The sequence below is a fragment of the Crinia signifera genome, chromosome 1 (assembly GCF_055691185.1).
Source record: "Crinia signifera chromosome 1, ASM5569118v1, whole genome shotgun sequence".
Lineage (NCBI taxonomy): Eukaryota > Metazoa > Chordata > Amphibia > Anura > Myobatrachidae > Crinia > Crinia signifera.
Window position 1 is genome coordinate 218,272,242 of NC_139217.1, and position 20,188 is coordinate 218,292,429.

Sequence of the window (20,188 nt, forward strand, 5' to 3'; positions counted from 1 at the left end):
ATGAATTTATCTGGGATGTACATCTCTTCAAATTTGGCACTGAAATGATCAATGACCGGCCTGACTTTGAATAGCCGGTCAAAGGTGGGATCATCTCTGGGTGGGCACTGTGCATTATCGTTGTAATGCAAAAATTTAAGGATCGTCTCAAATCGAGCCCGGGGCATGGCCATACGGTAAAATGGGGTGCTGTACAGAACATCTGTACTCCAATATTGCCTAATTTCTGGCTTTTTTACTATGCCCATATGAAACACCAGACCCCAAAACGTCATCATCTCTACTGCATCTACAGGGGTCCACCTAGCAAATGATGACGTGGGGTTTTGAGCAATAAACTGCTGGGCATATAAATTACTTTGGTCCACCATTAAATTTATAAAATCATCAGAGAAAAATAATTTGAAAAAGTCAATTTCTCTGAGACCTGTGGAATCAAATTGGATTCCTGGCATGGCCAAAAACTCAGGAACCTGGGGCTCAAAATTGTCTGGTGGTGGGGTCCATACGAGATCAATTATTGGGGGGGGGGTCTCAGCTGCTCTACGGGGGCGTCTTTGAGGGGGTCCCTCATCACTAGAGGAGGAAGAGGAGCTTAAGACGAAGCCTTCAAATTCCCCGCTTGCATCACTGGCTGTGTCAGAGTCAGAGGCAAGCATGGCATATGCCTCCTCCGCTGAATACATTCTTCTGGATGACTGGGATGACATTTGGGATGACATTTGGGATGACATTTTTATTTTTGTGTTACTGGTAGTGAAATGTTTCAACACGTGTATAGTGTAGGGGGGGGTACAAACTTTATTTCAACCCGGGGGGTATGTAGTGTGTAGTGTGTATGTAGTGCAGAAAAAAAAAAATACTTTATACAAAAAAAAAAAAAATTGAAGGGGTTAAAAAAAAAAAATTGAAGGGGTTAAAAAAAAAAAAAAAAAAGGTCCTGCGCCAAAAATTGAGCACAGATGTTGGTCAGTTACGTCCGTCACTGAACAGCGCTCAAAGGCAACAGGAATTTGATCAAAAAAAAAAAAAAAGATCAACCCTGTGCCGAAAAAGCTGATCAGTGATGTACGTCACTGATCAGCGCACAGTGGCCACAGGACACCCACAAAATCACAGTGTGTGTAAAAAAAAATTAAAAAAAGACCCCACAGCAGCCTCAAAAAAAAAAAAAGGTGATCAGTGATGCGACACTGATTACCAGTGAGGGGCAGCAGGTGCACAACCTTTGGTGCAACTGACAGTGCAACTGGCAGCAACTGGCAGGTATATATATAAAAAAAAAAACCTCTGCACCCCCAAAAAGTTGCTGATCACCTCAGATATAGTGATCAGCACAAAAGGCGGGGGCAGCAGACACAAAATTTAGCACTCTCTATCACTCTCTGTCACTATCTCTCTCTATCTCTCTATCTCTCACTATCTATCACTCTATGACACTGCAGCAGCAGCACTGACAGTTATATATATGAAAAATAACCCCTGCACCCCCAAAAAGTAGCTGGGGGTGCACAAAATGGGGGCAGCAGACACAAAATATAGCAGTCTCTATCACTCTCTGTCACTATCTCTCTCTATCTCTCACTATCTATCACTCTATAACACTGCAGCAGCAGCACTGACAGGTATATATATATATATAAAAAAAAACCTGCGCCCCCAAAAAGTTGCTGATTTATACTGATCAGCACAAAAGGGGGGGCAGCAGTCAGTTATATAAAAAATATATAGCACAATCTGTCACTATATCTCTATCTCTCTCTATCTCTCTCTCTCTATCTCTCTATAACTATATCACACTGCAGCAGCACAAAATATAGCACTCTCTGACACTATCTCTCTCTATCTCTCTCTATCTAACGCTATTACACTGCAGCAGCACAAGTTCACAGGAAGTCACAAGTAGTAACAGGATCCAGGAAGCATCCAGCACACTACAAGCAGTAATGAAGCAGTGATCAGGTAAGTATTTTGCTCAGTTCAGGTCAGTATACTGCGGCAGCTAGGCACGGTGACCGCACTGCACGCAATTCCAGACCGGAATGGCGTCTGCAGTGCAGTCACCGTTAGTTTATAGCTCCCTCCATGGCTGTGATTGGTCCGTCGGTCCGACGAACCAATCACGGCCTTTGGGGGCGGGCGGGGTGAGGTGGGGTGACACCAGTGTCACCCTTACACCCCGCGGTGATTGGTGCTGTACTTTACAGCACCAATCACCTCCGATCGCGTGTCACCGGCGAACGTTATTCGCCGGTGACACAGAAAACGCTGTAATTGGCTGTTCACACTGAACAGCCAATCACAGCGATCGCCGACGGGGGGGCGGCATCGCAGCCCCCGCTGGGCATGCAGGGACAGCAGACATGTTGAAACTGTCACCGCGTCTATAGACGCGGTGACAGTTACAAGCCATGACGTACATTTACGCCATGTGTCGGGAAGTACTTCCCGACCATGACGTAAATGTACGTCAAATGTCGGGAAGGGGTTAATATTGATATGCAAATTGCTTTGTAAATTTAGGTCATGAACTTTAAATCCTTGATCATTTAAAACTTATCAGAAACTGGACCTAAAACCTCGAAACTTTCTAGTATACCATATTTAGATGTATATCTCGCTACTCACTCCTCCCTCTTTGGTCTACCCATGGACTATCTCAATACTCCGCAACGGTGAGGGAAGCCATACCTTTGAGTTCCCTTTTTTCTCAGGACCAGTGAGATTGTCACAAGAGACACTACAGTATATGAAAGAATCGTTATTTTTTTTTATTTTTTTTTGTGTGTCTCAACTTCACTGATTAGTTGCTATTTTCGAAACTGATATGGATGTGTTGCTTTGACGCTTTAAAAAGGTGAAATATTAGGTGGTCCAATTTGAGATTATTGCAAATGACTACAAGTGATTCCTTTTATTGGTACAATGTACTCCTTTATTTGTTATGTTTGTAATATTATTAAAAAATATTCAAATAAAAGGTCTTAAAAAAAAAAATAATCAGAAAATTAAGAAAAAAATTATAATAATCAGGCAGAAGTAGTGACACAGATAATAATTTATAGCAGCACAGTATCCAATTAAATATACAGAAAAGCAGCTCCCATATAGTTAAGTGGACAGCACTAAACAGCAAACAGAATTTAAGTAAGAAAGAAGATCTAAAAATCGAATTTATTTATAAGACATAAATGACAAATCTAACACATACTGTATAAAGTAAAAAATTGTAGTTATAGAATAACAATTTCAAAATCACATATTGGTCGAAAATGCAACTCTGTTGTGTAAAAATATGTAAGGTCTGCACTTTTACAATTAGTGTAAAGTGACACTGCCCACTAAATGAGCACTCCACTGAAATGTCCCCAGTGCTCCAATTAATCTCCACTTGAAACTATAGTCAGTTAATATTGGAGAAAAGAATAGAGATGCTCCTCAGGGTAACGAAAGTCTATTCCCCATGGGGGTTCCTTAGTGTTGTGGGGGAGGGTATCTCCAGACAGTGGTAAATTCTGCTGGCACCAATGTTTTGTGCAGTTAGTATAAATAAATAACATTGGGCTCACAACTTCAGCGTGTGGTTTCCACAAGGATAAAGATTTTGCGATGTCCTGAGCGGCTGCCTGCAGCATAGTTCCGGCTGTGTGCGTCCTGCGCTTATGGAGAGTGTGGATAACGTTCAACCATCCAAGCACATAGCCACTAGACTATGAAGACTAGAAAATATTAAAAGTGAAACCTGACTGATAGTGGAATAGAGCCACCAAGAAATAGTCTGTTTTGAGGCTTGTCACCTACATTTGGTAGAATAAAGATTAAAAACAGGTCATCCATCTTCTGTATGGCTGAAGTGCAAACCACGTACAATTGCAAATCATGCACCAGATCCAAGAAATGAACAGAAGAATCATCATAAGCGGTATGGATCATTGGATAGGTCGACAAGCATTAGGTCGGCATGCATTAAGGTCTACATGACTGAAGGTCTACATGACTGAAGGTCAACATGCAGGAAGGTCAACATGCAGGAAGGTCAACACAAGCATTAGGCAGACGACAGTCAAAAGGTCAACATGGGGTTTTTCACTTTTTTGTCCCGAATTTTGACACAGTCGACATGAGCACTGAAACGCAGCACCGCGCATTAGATTGCAGCTGATGTTCTTGTTTAACTTATTATGTATTGTGAAACTTGTTTTGTTTATTTAATGCGGTTTTGTTTTTGTCTACTTTGTGTGAAAAGCAATAAAAATTCACAGAAAAAAATGGAAGTTTTGCCAGCTATGCCTTCAAACAAAGTCACGGTAGGGAAGAGTGAAGGAAGGGGGCTTGTCTGGATGAAGAGGTTGCAGGTTCAAATACCATGACCGAAGGGGACAGTCCGGAAATACCAGAATCGTGATACTTGGTTCCTGCTTGAGCAATATCAAAACTCGGTGAAGAAGTGAAATTTAAGGAAAATTATACACCAGATTGAAAGGAATTGAGAGAGCATCTGCTCCAAGTAGGGTCTCTTGTCCATGAGCAATAAAGAAGAAGCTTGTATTTAGTTCAAGTGTCATAAGATCGATGAGCAGTAATACTCATTGTGGGAAACGTACTAAGATGTGAGTTGTATTTCACATGGGATGTTGCAATGGGCAACCAATCAGAAAGCTACCATATATACTCGAGTATAAGCCTACTTTTTCAGAACATTTTTTATGATGAAAAAGCCCCCCTCGGCTTATACTCGAGTGAGGGTCCCACTTGAGTCAATAAGATTTTTCAGCTTTTTTGTTGTAAAATTAGGTCCCTCGGCTATATTCGGGTCGACTTATACTCGAGTATATACGGTACTTTTCATTTTTTTAGCTCCTTCTAGAAGATAATAGATAGTATCTGATTGGTTGCCCATAGCAACATCCCATGTGAAATACAACTCACATCTTAGTAAATTCCCCCCATTGTGTAACCAGAGCCTGGAAAACATGTGGGTGAAGGGAGTACTTGTTTAGGTGAAGATCTTGATGACTTAAGTAGTTCACTTGGTTGCCCCAAGCATAAAAAACAAACGTGATGGCTGGAACGTGCAAGCCATCTGCTTCATTGCAAGTAGACTTGTTGTGTGTCTCCTTAACAATTAATTTGGGTAACCACCATTGCATTGTCCTACTCAACTTTTATTGGCCAACCTTGAAAGAGCGAACAAGCCTCTATCAGTGTTGTAGATCGCTCAGAGATCCTATATGAAACTGATTCTAAAGAACTACTGTGCCTAGCCTCAAAGCTGGTATCCATGGTTACAAAGGTTCATTCCCAAACCATGAATGGACGACCCAGGCAGAGATGATTTGCGTGCATCCACCAGAGAAGAGAAAAACTGGTCGGAGGAGGGAGCTGAATCTTCCTGGACAGGTAAATATAGGATCAGCTCCGTTTGGATGTGCAATGGGAACTACTGCCAATGGAACCTGGGAAACTAATGGTCTCAAAAGATGATATCATCTTCTTTAGAAGGCCAATACACAGATAAATATGCACATTTTACTGAGAATCAGTCTTACCAAAGACTGAACTGCCAGAATCTATTCCTGAAAAAAGATCCTCTGATGGTATGTGTCAAACCACATACCCAGGAACAGCAGTCTCTGGAATTGCACAAGGTTGGATTTTTTTCTTTTTTAATTCACTATCCACCCCTCGAATCTAAATGTATAATAAATTTGTAGAACATACAGATACGAAGACTCAAGGTAAGGGACGATAGTTGCACTCTGCTCTCGTAGATGAGCTAATGACTTGTGGGTCAAGAAGAGAACAAAGGGAAGCTTTGAACCGAAAGTGAGAGTTTAAAATGGCAACCTGCAGATACATTTGGTGAGGTCTCCAGATGGGAATATGGAGTAAGGAGTCTAGAATATCCAGTGAAACCATGGATTTACCTGCTTTCAAGCTTGCTGTCTCCAAGTACAAGGACTCCATGTTGAGCTTCTGATTTTCCAGATTCAGATGTAGGAACATGAAATTCAGAATTGATTGAACAGATCTGGCTTTGAGACCACAAAAGATATTCAAATGAAAACCTTGAGATTTCTGAGCTAGCCGAACACACACAATGAGCAATGCTTAAATATGTTTTTTCCCACAGCCTGGGCAAGAGACATCAATTTTTGAGGAAAGATAGGAAGAACCTCTATGGAGAATGTTCTACAAATAACATTTTGTACCCTTTCAAAATAATGTTCCAAGCAAATCTTGAACCAAATGTCCTGAAATTAAAGAAAGTGACTGCCCACTATAGGACCTATGTAGACAGGGACCCCGTCATGAAGCTGGCTTGACAGACTCAACTTTCTGCCTCTGGAGGCTGAAGGCTGGCATTTTGGTTCTCTAAGCTGTGACTTAGAAGACTATCAAAAGAAGTGAAAGGACCGAATGCATTTTAGGGGCTGAAGAAGCAGAAGGAAAGGTGCTTTTTCCTCCTGTGGCTATTGCAATTATCTTGTTCAATTCTGGAGCAAACAGAATCTCCCTAGAATATGGAAGAACTCGTACTGACTACTTAGGATCTGTCTGCTATGCCCAAAGCCAAAGATTCTAGAAGGCCACATTCGAGGGGGACACCTTTAAACAAACCTAACCTGCATCTAGAGCAGCTGCCCCAAGTAAGCAGAAATTCCTCCTCAATGTAATTTACAATCCTCTGCAGAAGATAGAGTGCTAGCCTGGTGCAGTGCATCTACAGCTCAAATGTTGAATTCAAACCATAGCTGTTCTACCAGTTCCAAATAAGTCAATTTGTGTATTTAACTCCATTCATTTTTAACTCACCCACTTCACTGATACAGTTCTCTGCAACATCTGATTCCTGATGAGTCTGCTCTAAGTCTGAGTGACTGGAATTCTGCACAAAAAGGATTGCACAATTGGCATGGTTTAAAGACTTGGCTCAAACCATCGATTTACACAAAAGATGATTAGAAAATGGCATATATCAAAAGATAAGTTTGTCCAATTTTATGGGCCTCAGATAATAATAGGAATTTAGAAACTGTAAATGTAACCAAAATGTAACAAAAGTTCACTAGAACCAACCCTTCTCATTCAAAAATTGTTTCTTCGAAAATAATGCTTGGTTTACCACAATTTAGTGTGTCTATGCTTTTTGGACTAAGGGGGGGGGGGTATCAATACCCGCTGCCATTTGTGGGGGCATTCAATCAAGGGTCACGACTGTCGATCCATCCCAACAGCCATGACCCTGGCCCCTATGCATTTTGCTCGACCGCATATCGCCAGGTGGGATTCAATGTCCCACCTGCTGAACGGTGAAAAGGAGGCGTGTCCGTGTAACCGGTCGTGGATTGTCGAGATTCGCCCGTGAACGTGACAATTCACGGCTGTAATCGACAAAATGGGTCTGCCAGCTTTTAAAGACAGGCCCGTTCCGTTGATCTGCCTCTTTAATGCTGTCAGAAAACACAGCATTGAATAGGTGCACGCTGCTATTTCCCCTGTCGCAAACAGCGGCAGGGATTGAATTCCCCCCTAAGTCTAATTTCAACAATTGAAATCCCCTGTATTGGAATCTTGGGTGTATATCATTGTACAAAATTAGCACTAGCCGTTATATTTAATGATTTCTAAAGAGTCATGTAACTAGTACTATTAACGTGGTAGTCTTTAGCAATAATAGTGCTCTACCGATTGGACAAAACAAGTCATCATTACGTGGGCATCTCAGGACACTCAACTTCACATTATAAATACCCAGTGGGTTGCACAGTAACAGAAATGACTGACCTAAATCTTCCCTCAAGTGACTTGTGGGATTTATCTATTTGCATATTGTACACAGCTTCAAAATCTCTTTAACCTACTTAAGTAATTTATGTGGCATTAACTTGTAAAAAACTAAAGTTTATGACCCCCAACCCCCACACACTTATAAAGCAATTACATAAAACAAAGTACGGTAGTTATCAGACCAAAAGTTCTCACAATTAGGTTGCTTTTTTTTTTACTATTTCTATGTGTCAGTATATTCAAACATCATATGTTGCGTTGAACAGTAGCCTATTTTTTTGTTTTACCTGTTGAACTGTACAGTTTTAAAATCTACAGATTTCTTGCACAAATCTTACCAATCATGTCCTCCTGGATTTATATGGAGAGGTTATTTTACATGAAATGATGAAAGACTACCTGGAGAATCAAAGATTAATTAACAGCAACAATAAAATTTCTAGAATATGCTGTAATAAGTAAACTGCAGAAGAAGGACTTCATAAGTTATTTAAGAAGGCAGATCTGATTAACATCCAAATATTCTCAATTACATAAACTGAACCCTGCAATATTAGGAATTGCATTAAACTCTTACCAGAATTTTGCTGCATTGTTCAGAACTTGGCCCTGCAGACATTGGTGTGTTGCAAGCACTTCCATCCTTATCAAAATAATTAAGAAAGATAAATATGTAGGTATGCAAGTACAGTACTTATGTATGTTCTACAAAGGATTGTGTTTAAAAAAAAAAAAAATTGTAATAGTCTGTGAGGTGCAGGCTGTTTGGGAATGTGTTTAAAGGCCCCCTATACACGTTGCAGTTGGAAGCCACGGGTATCCCATCACACAGTACAAAAAGTATGTGCTGCACATACTTTTTGTACTGCCCGCGGATTGCATCGCACGCAAATCGCATGCGTTGCGATGCGATCCGCCCGATAACGCGTCGCATTGCACACAGTTATCGTAACGTGTATGGGCACCTTAAGTCTGCCCATATTTTTAAAGTCAAAAGTATTTTCAAACCAAACCAGTTTTAAAAAAAATGGCAAACTCACAGAAATTCCTGAAGAGCCTGCGTCTAGCAGGCTATTACATATTGCCCTAGGACTCTATTATAACAGAACATACCTGCAAGTTAGTACATACACCACGAACAGCATGGTAACATATCTCTCTGTTCCGTAGAGACCCAAACAGATACTGAGAAAAAAAAAAAAACAGATGCAATAAGAATATATTTTAAAAAAATTGACAACTAAAACGGGTGCTGGAAGCAGCTGGGTCAGAGAGAGGCCACCTCCCACTGGAGTACCTCCCACTTTGCAGAATCCAGCCCACCCTGCTCCCCAACCCAGCCACCATCAGCAGCAGCAGGTGCCGGTGCCATGTCTCCAGCCCAGCAGTCCCAGGCCTGGTTCCCCAGCCATGTCCAGGTCACTGTGTTCCAAGGTGGAAGGTGGGTGGCTGGTTTCTCTGTGTCTGCTGCCTCCCTGCATGCTGCTGTTGCTGAGATCCAACTCTGGATGTCAGCATGTAACCCCTGGCAGAGCATGTACTGTAACTCCATGGCAACAAGCGTGTTAACCCCTGGCAAAGCATGTAACCCATGGCAGAGCATGTAAACATACCCTTCAACACGACCCATTCCATTAGGTACAAAATTATCTATTCCTGGACTTCCCTGTCAGTGGCAGTTACAGAGGTGGGACTCCAGCACAGTCCAAAATTCAAAGAGGGGGTCACACAGTGGCGTAACTATAGTTCTGCAGCCCCCCGCAGTGGCGGGGAGGCGCTAAGAAGGTGGGGGCGCCGGGGGGTCTGCGGGACTATAGTTACCGCCAGGGCTCCTGCCCACCCCCCCCCCGCAAAAGTTAAAACCCTCCTTACCCCGTTGCCGCCGCCTCTAACCCCCACAGGCAGATCTGTCGGGTCCCCGGCTCTCCCGGCTACAGCTGTTAATAAAAGTGACACTCGGAAAATGGCTGCCCCCATAAAGAAGACCGTCGCCTCCCCCTAGCATCCTCAAAAACTGTCTGCATTATGGGGGCAGCCATTTTCCGCGTGTCACTTATTAGTAGCTGTAGCCGGGAGAGCCGGGGACCAGACAGATCTGCATGTCCAGCGCCAACAGGGTAAGGAGGGTGATAACTTTTCTGGGGTGGGGGGTGAGTGTTAACTTATGGGGGGGTGCTTTAAATGTAGTTACGCCACTGTGGTCACATCAACTGTCAGTGAGTCCAGGACAGTGATGTTTGGGGTGGCAGTATATGTGGCTCCCCTTTTTGAACATTGGACTGTGCTGCAGCCCCACCTCTGCAACTGCCATTGGCAAGGAAGTCCAGAAACAGAGCATTTTATACCTAATGGAAGGGGTCATGTTGAAGGGTATGTGTAAATCCTTTGCAAAGAGCATGTAACCCCTGGTGGAGCATGTTAACCCCTGGCAGAGCATGTTAACCCCTGGCAGAGCATGTTAACCCCTGGCAGAGCATGTTAACCCTTTGCAATGAGCATGTAACCCTTTGCAATGAGCATGTAACCCTTTGCAATGAGCATGTAACCCCTGGCGGAGCATGTTAACCCCTGGCGGAGCATGTAACCCCTGGCGGAGCATGTAACCCCTGGCGGAGCATGTAACCCCTGGCAGAGCAGGTTAATCCCATGGCAAAAAGCATGTTAACCCTTGGCAGAGAATGTTAACCACTGCCAGAGCAGGTTAATCCCATGGCAACGAGCATGTTAACCCCCCAATATGCAATGAGCATTATGGTGTGTGGCATAATGTGTGATGTGCATTATGGTATGTGGTATTATATGTAATGGGTGTGTGACATGTGTAATAGACATTACAGTGTACATTTTTGTACGTGTATCCACCTTGGAAGCAGTGGCATAACAAAAGGTTCGCAGAGTGTGCGGGGAGCTCCGTCCATGGGGGCCCGAGGAAGTTGTTACCGGGACCCAGGAGTTCTCTTGGCGGCCCTGGCTACAATATAAAACATCTCTCAGCCACACCATAATCTCCTGTCTATTTCAGTTTTAATCTTCTAATTACTCCATTTAACAGTACATGCAAATAAAGTTAAAAAACATACACGGATGACACAGGTATGTAGTGATATGACAATTAACAATGCCAAACACACATAATTGATTGATGGGCACTCCTTTTAGTTGAATACAGTTCTAAAAAGCAAGTCTTTGGTAAAATGTAGTGCTTGTATTGCTAGCGGCAGGGAGGTGTTCATTAGGGTGTGAATAGCATTAGGGGGTGCGCACGCCTGTAGGTGTATTTTTACACATCTGTAAGAAATATTACATTAAATATTATGAATGTTAAATGTCAACAGTACTACTCACACTCACCTTATCCCCCTGTATGGTTCGAACACTGAGTGCATTGGGTACAAGCAAAGCAGTGTTTGCTTTTTTAACAAGAATAACTGTGCTCACAGGAATCAAGACCTGAAAGGGAATATGCAGGTATTATACACTCCAAAACATCAATATCTGACAGTGAGGTAGAAAGAGAGCTGCTCAGAAATAGAAATAAATGTATGAAAATTACTTTTGACATTAAAAACTTACACTGCTTAAATTCTTCTATTGAGCTTAAACCAAAACAAAATGTAGAATGCACAGGCCAGTTCAAAATGGGGTGTCCCTCCTTTAACCCCTTCCTGACACAGCATGTTTTTGCCTTCCTGACAGAGCCCTTTTTTTCAAATCTGACATGTATCACTTAAGTGGAGATAACTTTTTTTTGCTTTTACTTATCCCAGTGATTTTGAGATTGTTTTCTCGTGACACATTGTACTTCAAATTAGTGGTAAATTTGGGTCAATACAGTCTGTGTTTTTTTGTGAAAAATACCAAAATGTCGTAAAAAAATGGAAAATTTAGCAATTTGCAAAATGTTAAATTTTCTGCTTGTGAGACAAATAATCATACCACTCAAAATAGTTAATAACTAACATAGACCATATGTCTACTTTATGTTTCCATCATTATTTCAACTTCCTTTTAATTTTTTTGGACACTAGGAGGCTTACAATATGAATAGCAAATTTTCAAATTTTCAAGAAAATTTCAAACACTGATTTTTTTAGGGACCAGTTCAGTTCTGATGTGACTGAGGGACTTGTATGTGAGACACCCCCATAAATGATGCCATTTCAAAAACTGCACCCCTCACAGTATTCAAAACAGCATTTTGGAAGTTTGTTAACCCTTTAGGTGTTTCACAGGAATTAAAACAAAGTGTAGGTGAAATTTCAAAATTTCATTTTTTTTGCAGATTTGCAATTTTAATACATTTTTCTAAGGAACACAGTAGATTTTACTAGAGAAATGTGACTAAAAATTGATTCCCCCAATTCTTTTGTTTTCATAAATATCCTATATGTGGCCCTAGTGTGCACGTTGACCAAACCACAGGCTTCATAATAGAAGGAGCACCTACTTGATTTTGGAGCCTCCTTTTTATGAGATTATTTTTTAGGCACCATGTAGGTTTCTAGGCACCATAAGATGCTAAAATTTAGGAACCCCCCCACAAGTGACCCCATTTTGCAAACTACACCCCTCAGGGAATTCATCTAGGGGTATAGTGTACATTTCAAACCCCCAGGGGTTTCACCAATTGTGGTACAACTGGGCAGTGAAAATGAAAAATTACATTTTTTTTACACAAAAATGCAGTTCTGGCTCAAAATTTTTCATTTTCACAAGGAATGAAGGAGACAAAGCACCCCAAAATCTGTGCCCCAATTTCTCCCGAGTACGGCAATGCCTCACATGTGACCAAAAAATACCATTTGGGTGCATGGCAGGACTCAGAAGGGAAGGAGTGATTTTTGGATTTTGCAGCTCAGATTCTGGTGGAATGTTGGTGGGTGCTATGTCGCATTAGCAAGACCCCCCAAGCACCAATACAGTGGAACCCCCCCCCACAAGTGACCCCATTTTGCAAACTACACCCCTCAGGAAATTCATCTAGGGGTATAGTGTACATTTAAAACCCCCAGGGGTTTCACCAATTTTGATACAACTGGGCTGTGCAAATGAAAAATTACATTTTTTACACAAAAATGCAGTTCTGGCTCAAAATTTTTCATTTTCACAAGGAATGAAGGAGACAAAGCACCCCAAAATCTGTGCCCCAATTTCTCCCGAGTACGGCAATGCCTCACATGTGACCAAAAAATACCATTTGGGTGCATGGCAGGACTCAGAAGGGAAGGAGTGATTTTTGGATTTTGCAGCTCAGATTCTGGTGGAATGTTGGTGGGTGCTATGTCGCATTAGCAAGACCCCCCAAGCACCAATACAGTGGAACCCCCCCACAAGTGACCCCATTTTGCAAACTACACCCCTCAGGGAATTCATCTAGGGGTAGAGTGTACATTTCAAACCCCCAGGGGTTTCACCAATTGTGGTACAACTGGGCAGTGAAAATGAAAAATTAATTTTTTTACACAAAAATGCAGTTCTGGCTCCAAATTTTTCATTTTCACAAGGAATGAAGGAGACAAAGCACCCCAAAATCTGTGCCCCAATTTCTCCCGAGTACGGCAATGCCTCACATGTGACCAAAAAATACCATTTGGGTGCATGGCAGGACTCAGAAGGGAAGGAGTGATTTTTGGATTTTGCAGCTCAGATTCTGGTGGAATGTTGGTGGGTGCTATGTCGCATTAGCAAGACCCCCCAAGCACCAATACAGTGGAACCCCCCCCACAAGTGACCCCATTTTGCAAACTACACCCCTCAGGAAATTCATCTAGGGGTATAGTGTACATTTCAAACCCCCAGGGGTTTCACCAATTTTGATACAACTGGGCTGTGCAAATGAAAAATTACATTTTTTACACAAAAATGCAGTTCTGGCTCAAAATTTTTCATTTTCACAAGGAATGAAGGAGACAAAGCACCCCAAAATCTGTGCCCCAATTTCTCCCGAGTACGGCAATGCCTCACATGTGACCAAAAAATACCATTTGGGTGCATGGCAGGACTCAGAAGGGAAGGAGTGATTTTTGGATTTTGCAGCTCAGATTCTGGTGGAATGTTGGTGGGTGCTATGTCGCATTAGCAAGACCCCCCAAGCACCAATACAGTGGAACCCCCCCACAAGTGACCCCATTTTGCAAACTACACCCCTCAGGGAATTCATCTAGGGGTAGAGTGTACATTTCAAACCCCCAGGGGTTTCACCAATTGTGGTACAACTGGGCAGTGAAAATGAAAAATTAATTTTTTTACACAAAAATGCAGTTCTGGCTCCAAATTTTTCATTTTCACAAGGAATGAAGGAGACAAAGCACCCCAAAATCTGTGCCCCAATTTCTCCCGAGTACGGCAATGCCTCACATGTGACCAAAAAATACCATTTGGGTGCATGGCAGGACTCAGAAGGGAAGGAGTGATTTTTGGATTTTGCAGCTCAGATTCTGGTGGAATGTTGGTGGGTGCTATGTCGCATTAGCAAGACCCCCCAAGCACCAATACAGTGGAACCCCCCCACAAGTGACCCCATTTTGCAAACTACACCCCTCAGGGAATTCATCTAGGGGTATAGTGTACATTTCAAACCCCCAGGGGTTTCACCAATTTTGATACAACTGGGCAGTGAAAATGAAAAATTACATTTTTTTACACAAAAATGCAGTTCTGGCTCAAAATTTTTCATTTTCAGAAGGTATGAAGGAGAAAAAGCACCCCAAAATCTGTGCCCCAATTTCTCCCGAGTACGGCAATGCCTCATGTGTGACCAAAAAGTGGCAGGACTCAGAAGGGAAGGAGTGATATTTGGATTTTGCAGCACAGATTCTGGTGGAATGTTGGTGGGTGCTATGTCGCATTAGCAAGACCCCCAAAGCACCAATACAGTGGAACCCCCCACAAGTGACCCCATTGTGCAAACTACACCCCTCAGGGAATTCATCTAGGGGTATAGTGTACATTTCAAACCCCCAGGGGTTTCACCAATTTTGATACAACTGGGCAGTGAAAATGAAAAATTACATTTTTTTACACAAAAATGCAGTTCTGGCTCAAAATTTTTCATTTTCAGAAGGTATGAAGGAGAAAAAGCACCCCAAAATCTGTGCCCCAATTTCTCCCGAGTACGGCAATGCCTCATGTGTGACCAAAAAGTGGCAGGACTCAGAAGGGAAGGAGTGATATTTGGATTTTGCAGCACAGATTCTGGTGGAATGTTGGTGGGTGCTATGTCGCATTAGCAAGACCCCCAAATCACCAATACAGTGGAACCCCCCCACAAGTGACCCCATTGTGCAAACTACACCCCTCAGGGAATTCATCTAGGGGTATAGTGTACATTTCAAACCCCCAGGGGTTTCACCAATTTTGATACAACTGGGCAGTGAAAATGAAAAATTAAATTTTTTTACACAAAAATGCAGTTCTGGCTCAAAATTTTTCATTTTCAGAAGGTATGAAGGAGAAAAAGCACCCCAAAATCTGTGCCCCAATTTCTCCCGAGTACGGCAATGCCTCACATGTGACCAAAAAATACCAGTTGGGTGCATGGCAGGACTCAGAAGGGAAGGAGTGATTTTTGGATTTTGCGGCTCAGATTCTGGTGGAATGAATGGTGGGTGCTATGTGGCATTAGCAAGACCCCCGAAGCACGGTGAAATTATGAACCTAATAATCCATAGATGTGTGGTATATTTTAAAACACTCCTTTATACATAGGCCGGGTTTGTCGGGGCAAGTGTCACACTGGAAAATAGTTTGCTTTCTTATTCCCTTTTTATAGCAAACTTTGCACCTTTTTTGTGTCCTGCCCTTTTTTCCAGTGGAGGGGATTTCATCAGGAAAATGCTGCCCTGGTACAATACGGGGGCCAGTACTAGAAGTACTGGGGCCCTCTGCCTGCTGGTTCCCAAATATTAGGCCCTTTATGACTTCCTCTTGAAAGTGCATAAATGTCCCCCTCTGGCTGGTAGAACGGAATAGCACGTAAGCGTTATACAGTGCCATCTGGATGATATACACGGCCAGCTTCTTGTACCAGATTTTTGTTTTCCGCAGGGCACTGTACGGCTTCAGTACCTGATCTGAAAGATCCACTCCGCCCATGTACCTATTGTAATCCAGGATACAATTAGGTTTTGAGGTGTGGGTACTGGTACCTCGTACAGGGACGGAGGTGGTACTGTCTCCGTGAATTGTTGTCAGTATAAGGACATCCCTCTTGTCCTTATATTTGACCAACAACATATTTTCGGTGCATATTCCCCTGCTTTCACCCCTTCTCATTACTTGGGCAATGTGCGTTTTTGGGAGGCCTCTTTGGTTCTTGCGCACAGTACCGCAAGCTGCTGTACCTCTTGAACCAAGGGCCTTAAACAGGGGGATGCTAGTGTAAAAGTTATCCACATAGAGGTGATAACCTTTATCCAGGAAGGGGTGCACTAAATCCCAGACAATTTTTCCACTAACACCTACGAGGGAGGGGGGGCATTCTGGCGGTTCAATTCTTGAATCCTTCCCTTCATATACCCTAAACCTGTGAGTGTACCCTGAGGTGCTTTCACACAGCTTATACATTTTTATGCCATACCTTGCCCTCTTACTGGGAAGGTACTGGCGGAATTTAACCCTTCCTTTAAAATGTATAAGGGACTCGTCTATGCAAATGAATTTATCTGGGATGTACATCTCTTCAAATTTGGCACTGAAATGATCAATGACCGGCCTGACTTTGAATAGCCGGTCAAAGGTGGGATCATCTCTGGGTGGGCACTGTGCATTATCGTTGTAATGCAAAAATTTAAGGATTAACTCAAAACGAGTCCGGGTCATGGCCATACGGTAAAGTGGGGTGCTGTACAGAACATCTGTACTCCAATATTGCCTAATTTCTGGCTTTTTTACTATGCCCATATGAAACACCAGACCCCAAAACGTCATCATCTCTACTGCATCTACAGGGGTCCACCTAGCAAATGATGACGTGGGGTTTTGAGCAATAAACTGCTGGGCATATAAATTACTTTGGTCCACCATTAAATTTATAAAATCATCAGAGAAAAATAATTTGAAAAAGTCAATTTCTCTGAGACCTGTGGAATCAAATTGGATTCCTGGGATGGCCAAAAACTCAGGAACCTGGGGCTCAAAATTGTCTGGTGGTGGGGTCCATACGAGATCAATTATTGGGGGGGGGGTCTCAGCTGCTCTACGGGGGCGTCTTTGAGGGGGTCCCTCATCACTAGAGGAGGAATAGGAGCTTAAGATGAATCCTTCAAATTCCCCGCTTGCCTCACTGGCTGTGTCAGAGTCAGAGGCAAGCATGGCATATGCCTCCTCCGCTGAATACATTCTTCTGGATGACTGGGATGACATTTGGGATGCCATTTTTATTTTTGTGTTTCTGGTAGTGAAATGTTTCAACACGTGTATAGTGTAGGGGGGGGTACAAACTTTATTTCAATGTAGTATGTAGTGTGTAGTGTGTATGTAGTGCAGAAAAAAAAAAAAAAAAAAGGTCCTGCGCCAAAAATTGAGCACAGATGTTGGTCAGTAACGTCCGTCACTGAACAGCGCTCAAAGGCAACAGGAATTTGATCAAAAAAAAAAAAAAAAAATTAAAAAAAGACCCCACAGCACCCTCAAAAAAAAAAAAGGTGATCAGTGATGCGACACTGATTACCAGTGAGGGGCAGCAGGTGCACAACCTTTGGTGCAACTGACAGTGCAACTGGCAGCAACTGACAGGTATATATATATAAAAAAAAAAACCTCTGCACCCCCAAAAAGTTGCTGATCACCTCAGATATAGTGATCAGCACAAAAGTGGGGGGCAGCAGACACAAAATATAGCACTCTCTATCACTCTCTGTCACTATCTCTCTCTCTATCTCTCTATCACTCTCTGTCACTATCTCTCTATCTCTCTCTCTCTCTCTCTCTCTCTATCTCTCTATCTCTATCTCTCTATCTCTCACTATCTCTCACTATCTCTCACTATCTCTCACTATCTCTCACTATCTCTCACTATCTCTCACTATCTCTCACTATCTCTCACTATCTCTCACTATCTCTCACTCTATGACACTGCAGCAGCAGCACTGACAGTTATATATATAAAAAATAACCCCTGCACCCCCAAAAAGTTGCTGGGGGTGCACAAAAGGGGGGCAGCAGACACAAAATATAGCACTCTCTATCACGCTCTGTCACTATCTCTCTCTATCTATCACTCTATGACACTGCAGCAGCAGCACTGACAGTTATATATATAAAAAATAACCCCTGCACCCCCAAAAAGTTGCTGGGGGTGCACAAAAGGGGGGCAGCAGACACAAAATATAGCACTTTCTATCACTATCTCTCTATCTCTCACTATCTATCACTCTATGACACTGCAGCAGCAGCACTGACAGGTATATATATAAAAAAAAAAACCTGCGCCCCCAAAAAGTTGCTGATCAGTTAATTTATACTGATCAGCATAAAAGGGGGGGGGGGGCAGCAGTCAGTTGCACACGCAGTACAGCTGTATATATATAAAAAATATATAGCACAATCTGTCACTATCTCTCTATCTCTATCTCTCTATCTATAACTCTATCACACTGCAGCAGCACAAAATATAGCACTCTCTGTCACTAGCTCTCTCTATCTCTCTATCTATAAATCTATCACACTGCAGCAGCACAACACAGCACAGCACAACACAGGAAGTCACAAGAAGTAACAAGATCCAGGAACGCTACAAGCAGTGATCAGGTAAGTATTTGCAAGGATCAGGTCAGTATATCGCGGCAGATAGGCACGGTGACCGCACTGCACGCAATTCCAGACCGGAATGGCGTCTGCAGTGCAGTCACCGTTAGTTTAAATCACCCTCCATGGCTGTGATTGGTTCGTCGGTCCGACGAACCAATCATGGCCTTTGGGGGCAGGTGGGGTGAGGTGGGGTGACACCAGTGTCACCCTTACACCCCGTGGTGATTGGTGCTGTACTTTACAGCACCAATCACCACCGATCCCTGTGTCACCGGCGAACGTTATTCGCCGGTACACAGGAAAACCCTGTAAATGGCTGTTCACACTGAACAGCCAATCACAGCGATCGCCGACGGGGGGGCGGCATCGCAGCCCCCCCTGGGCATGCAGGGACATGTCTGCTGTCAGGGACAGCAGACATGTTTAAACTGTCACCGCGTCTATAGACGCGGGGACAGTTTAAAGCCATGACGTACATTTATGCCATGTGTCGGGAAGTACATCCCGGCCATGACGTAAATGTACGTCAAATGTCGGGAAGGGGTTAACTTAACGTAAATGTTTGACCCCAGTCCTGGGTGATAGGCCTTGGATTGTTAGTGGTGCACCGTGCACCCCAGAGTTAATACTATCATATAAAGAAACAACAAATACAGTAGGAAATGTTTAGCTAAGCACCCCCCTTATTTTTAGACATACCTACTAAGTGTTATATTTTAATAGTGTTTGATGTCATATTTAAAACTCAATTCTTGGAATTTTTTGTTTCCCTAAAGTGTGCCTCTACATTTTTCTATTTTGGTTTTTTACATCCTTTTATTAAGTGCTGGTGCTGCCCACTTTTATTTTTCTATGCTCATGCTTTTGCCCAATACCTACTAATGTCAAAATGTATGTGCTCATTAGCTTTTATAACGCTAGTACAATGCATGTGAACGATTGTGCCTCTTACCGATGTCATAAAACCCAGTCACACTTGTATTTGATTTCTCTAATGCTTTACGACCAACAAAAGTCATTGAGAGTTATCTCCACTAAACTCATCAAGAACAAGACGAAGAATTCTTTAGCTCATTTAAGGTCATTTGCATCATAACTTTAAATGTTGAAGCATCAGTAAGTAAAAAGCTTTAAAAGGAAATATATGCATTATGTAGGAATAATGCAAAGCGAGTACCATGTCAGAATTGTACGCATTTTGTGATTATCAAATCTTACTGCTGGAGAGGTGGATCAGGGGAAGGAACAGACTGCCCCTGCAGACCAGCAAGCAGCCTTGTGTATCTTCTGCACTTACTACAGGGCAGGTAAGGACACATTGATTTGCAAAAAAGAAGCCGTTGCAGAAACACATAGCACAGTTGTAAATAACATCAAAGGTTTATTCATTGCTTCACTTTTAATTATCCCTGATGATGGGGCAATACAAGCCTTGAAACACTAAAATAAACCTACAACCCTGTACAGCAATGCTGTTTTTTTTTATCATCAGCTTTGATATCAAAGAGATGCGGCACTCAAAGGGTCTTTGTAAAGTCACTTTTTGTATTTAGCAAAATATATTCAATAATTACATGCAGTACATGCAATTGCTTAGCAGATACATGGGCCCTTGAGGAAAATGCCATAACAGGCATTGAAACGTCGG

The 20,188-nt window shown here is 42.6% G+C and overlaps 1 protein-coding gene across 3 annotated transcripts in view; it reads right to left on the reverse strand.

Annotated features, from left to right (window-relative positions):
- Nucleotides 1-20,188, reverse strand: part of LOC146068921 (GRAM domain-containing protein 2A-like) — a 291,321-nt gene that overhangs the window by 108,086 nt on the left and 163,047 nt on the right. For all 3 annotated transcript variants that reach the window (XM_083179269.1, XM_083179267.1, XM_083179268.1), the window contains exons 6-9: nucleotides 11,143-11,241; nucleotides 8,905-8,976; nucleotides 8,369-8,434; nucleotides 6,817-6,889 (exon numbers count right to left, since the gene is read on the reverse strand). In XM_083179269.1, coding sequence (XP_083035395.1) covers nucleotides 6,817-6,889; nucleotides 8,369-8,434; nucleotides 8,905-8,976; nucleotides 11,143-11,241 — 310 coding nt within the window. The remainder of the gene's footprint in view (nucleotides 1-6,816; nucleotides 6,890-8,368; nucleotides 8,435-8,904; nucleotides 8,977-11,142; nucleotides 11,242-20,188) is intronic.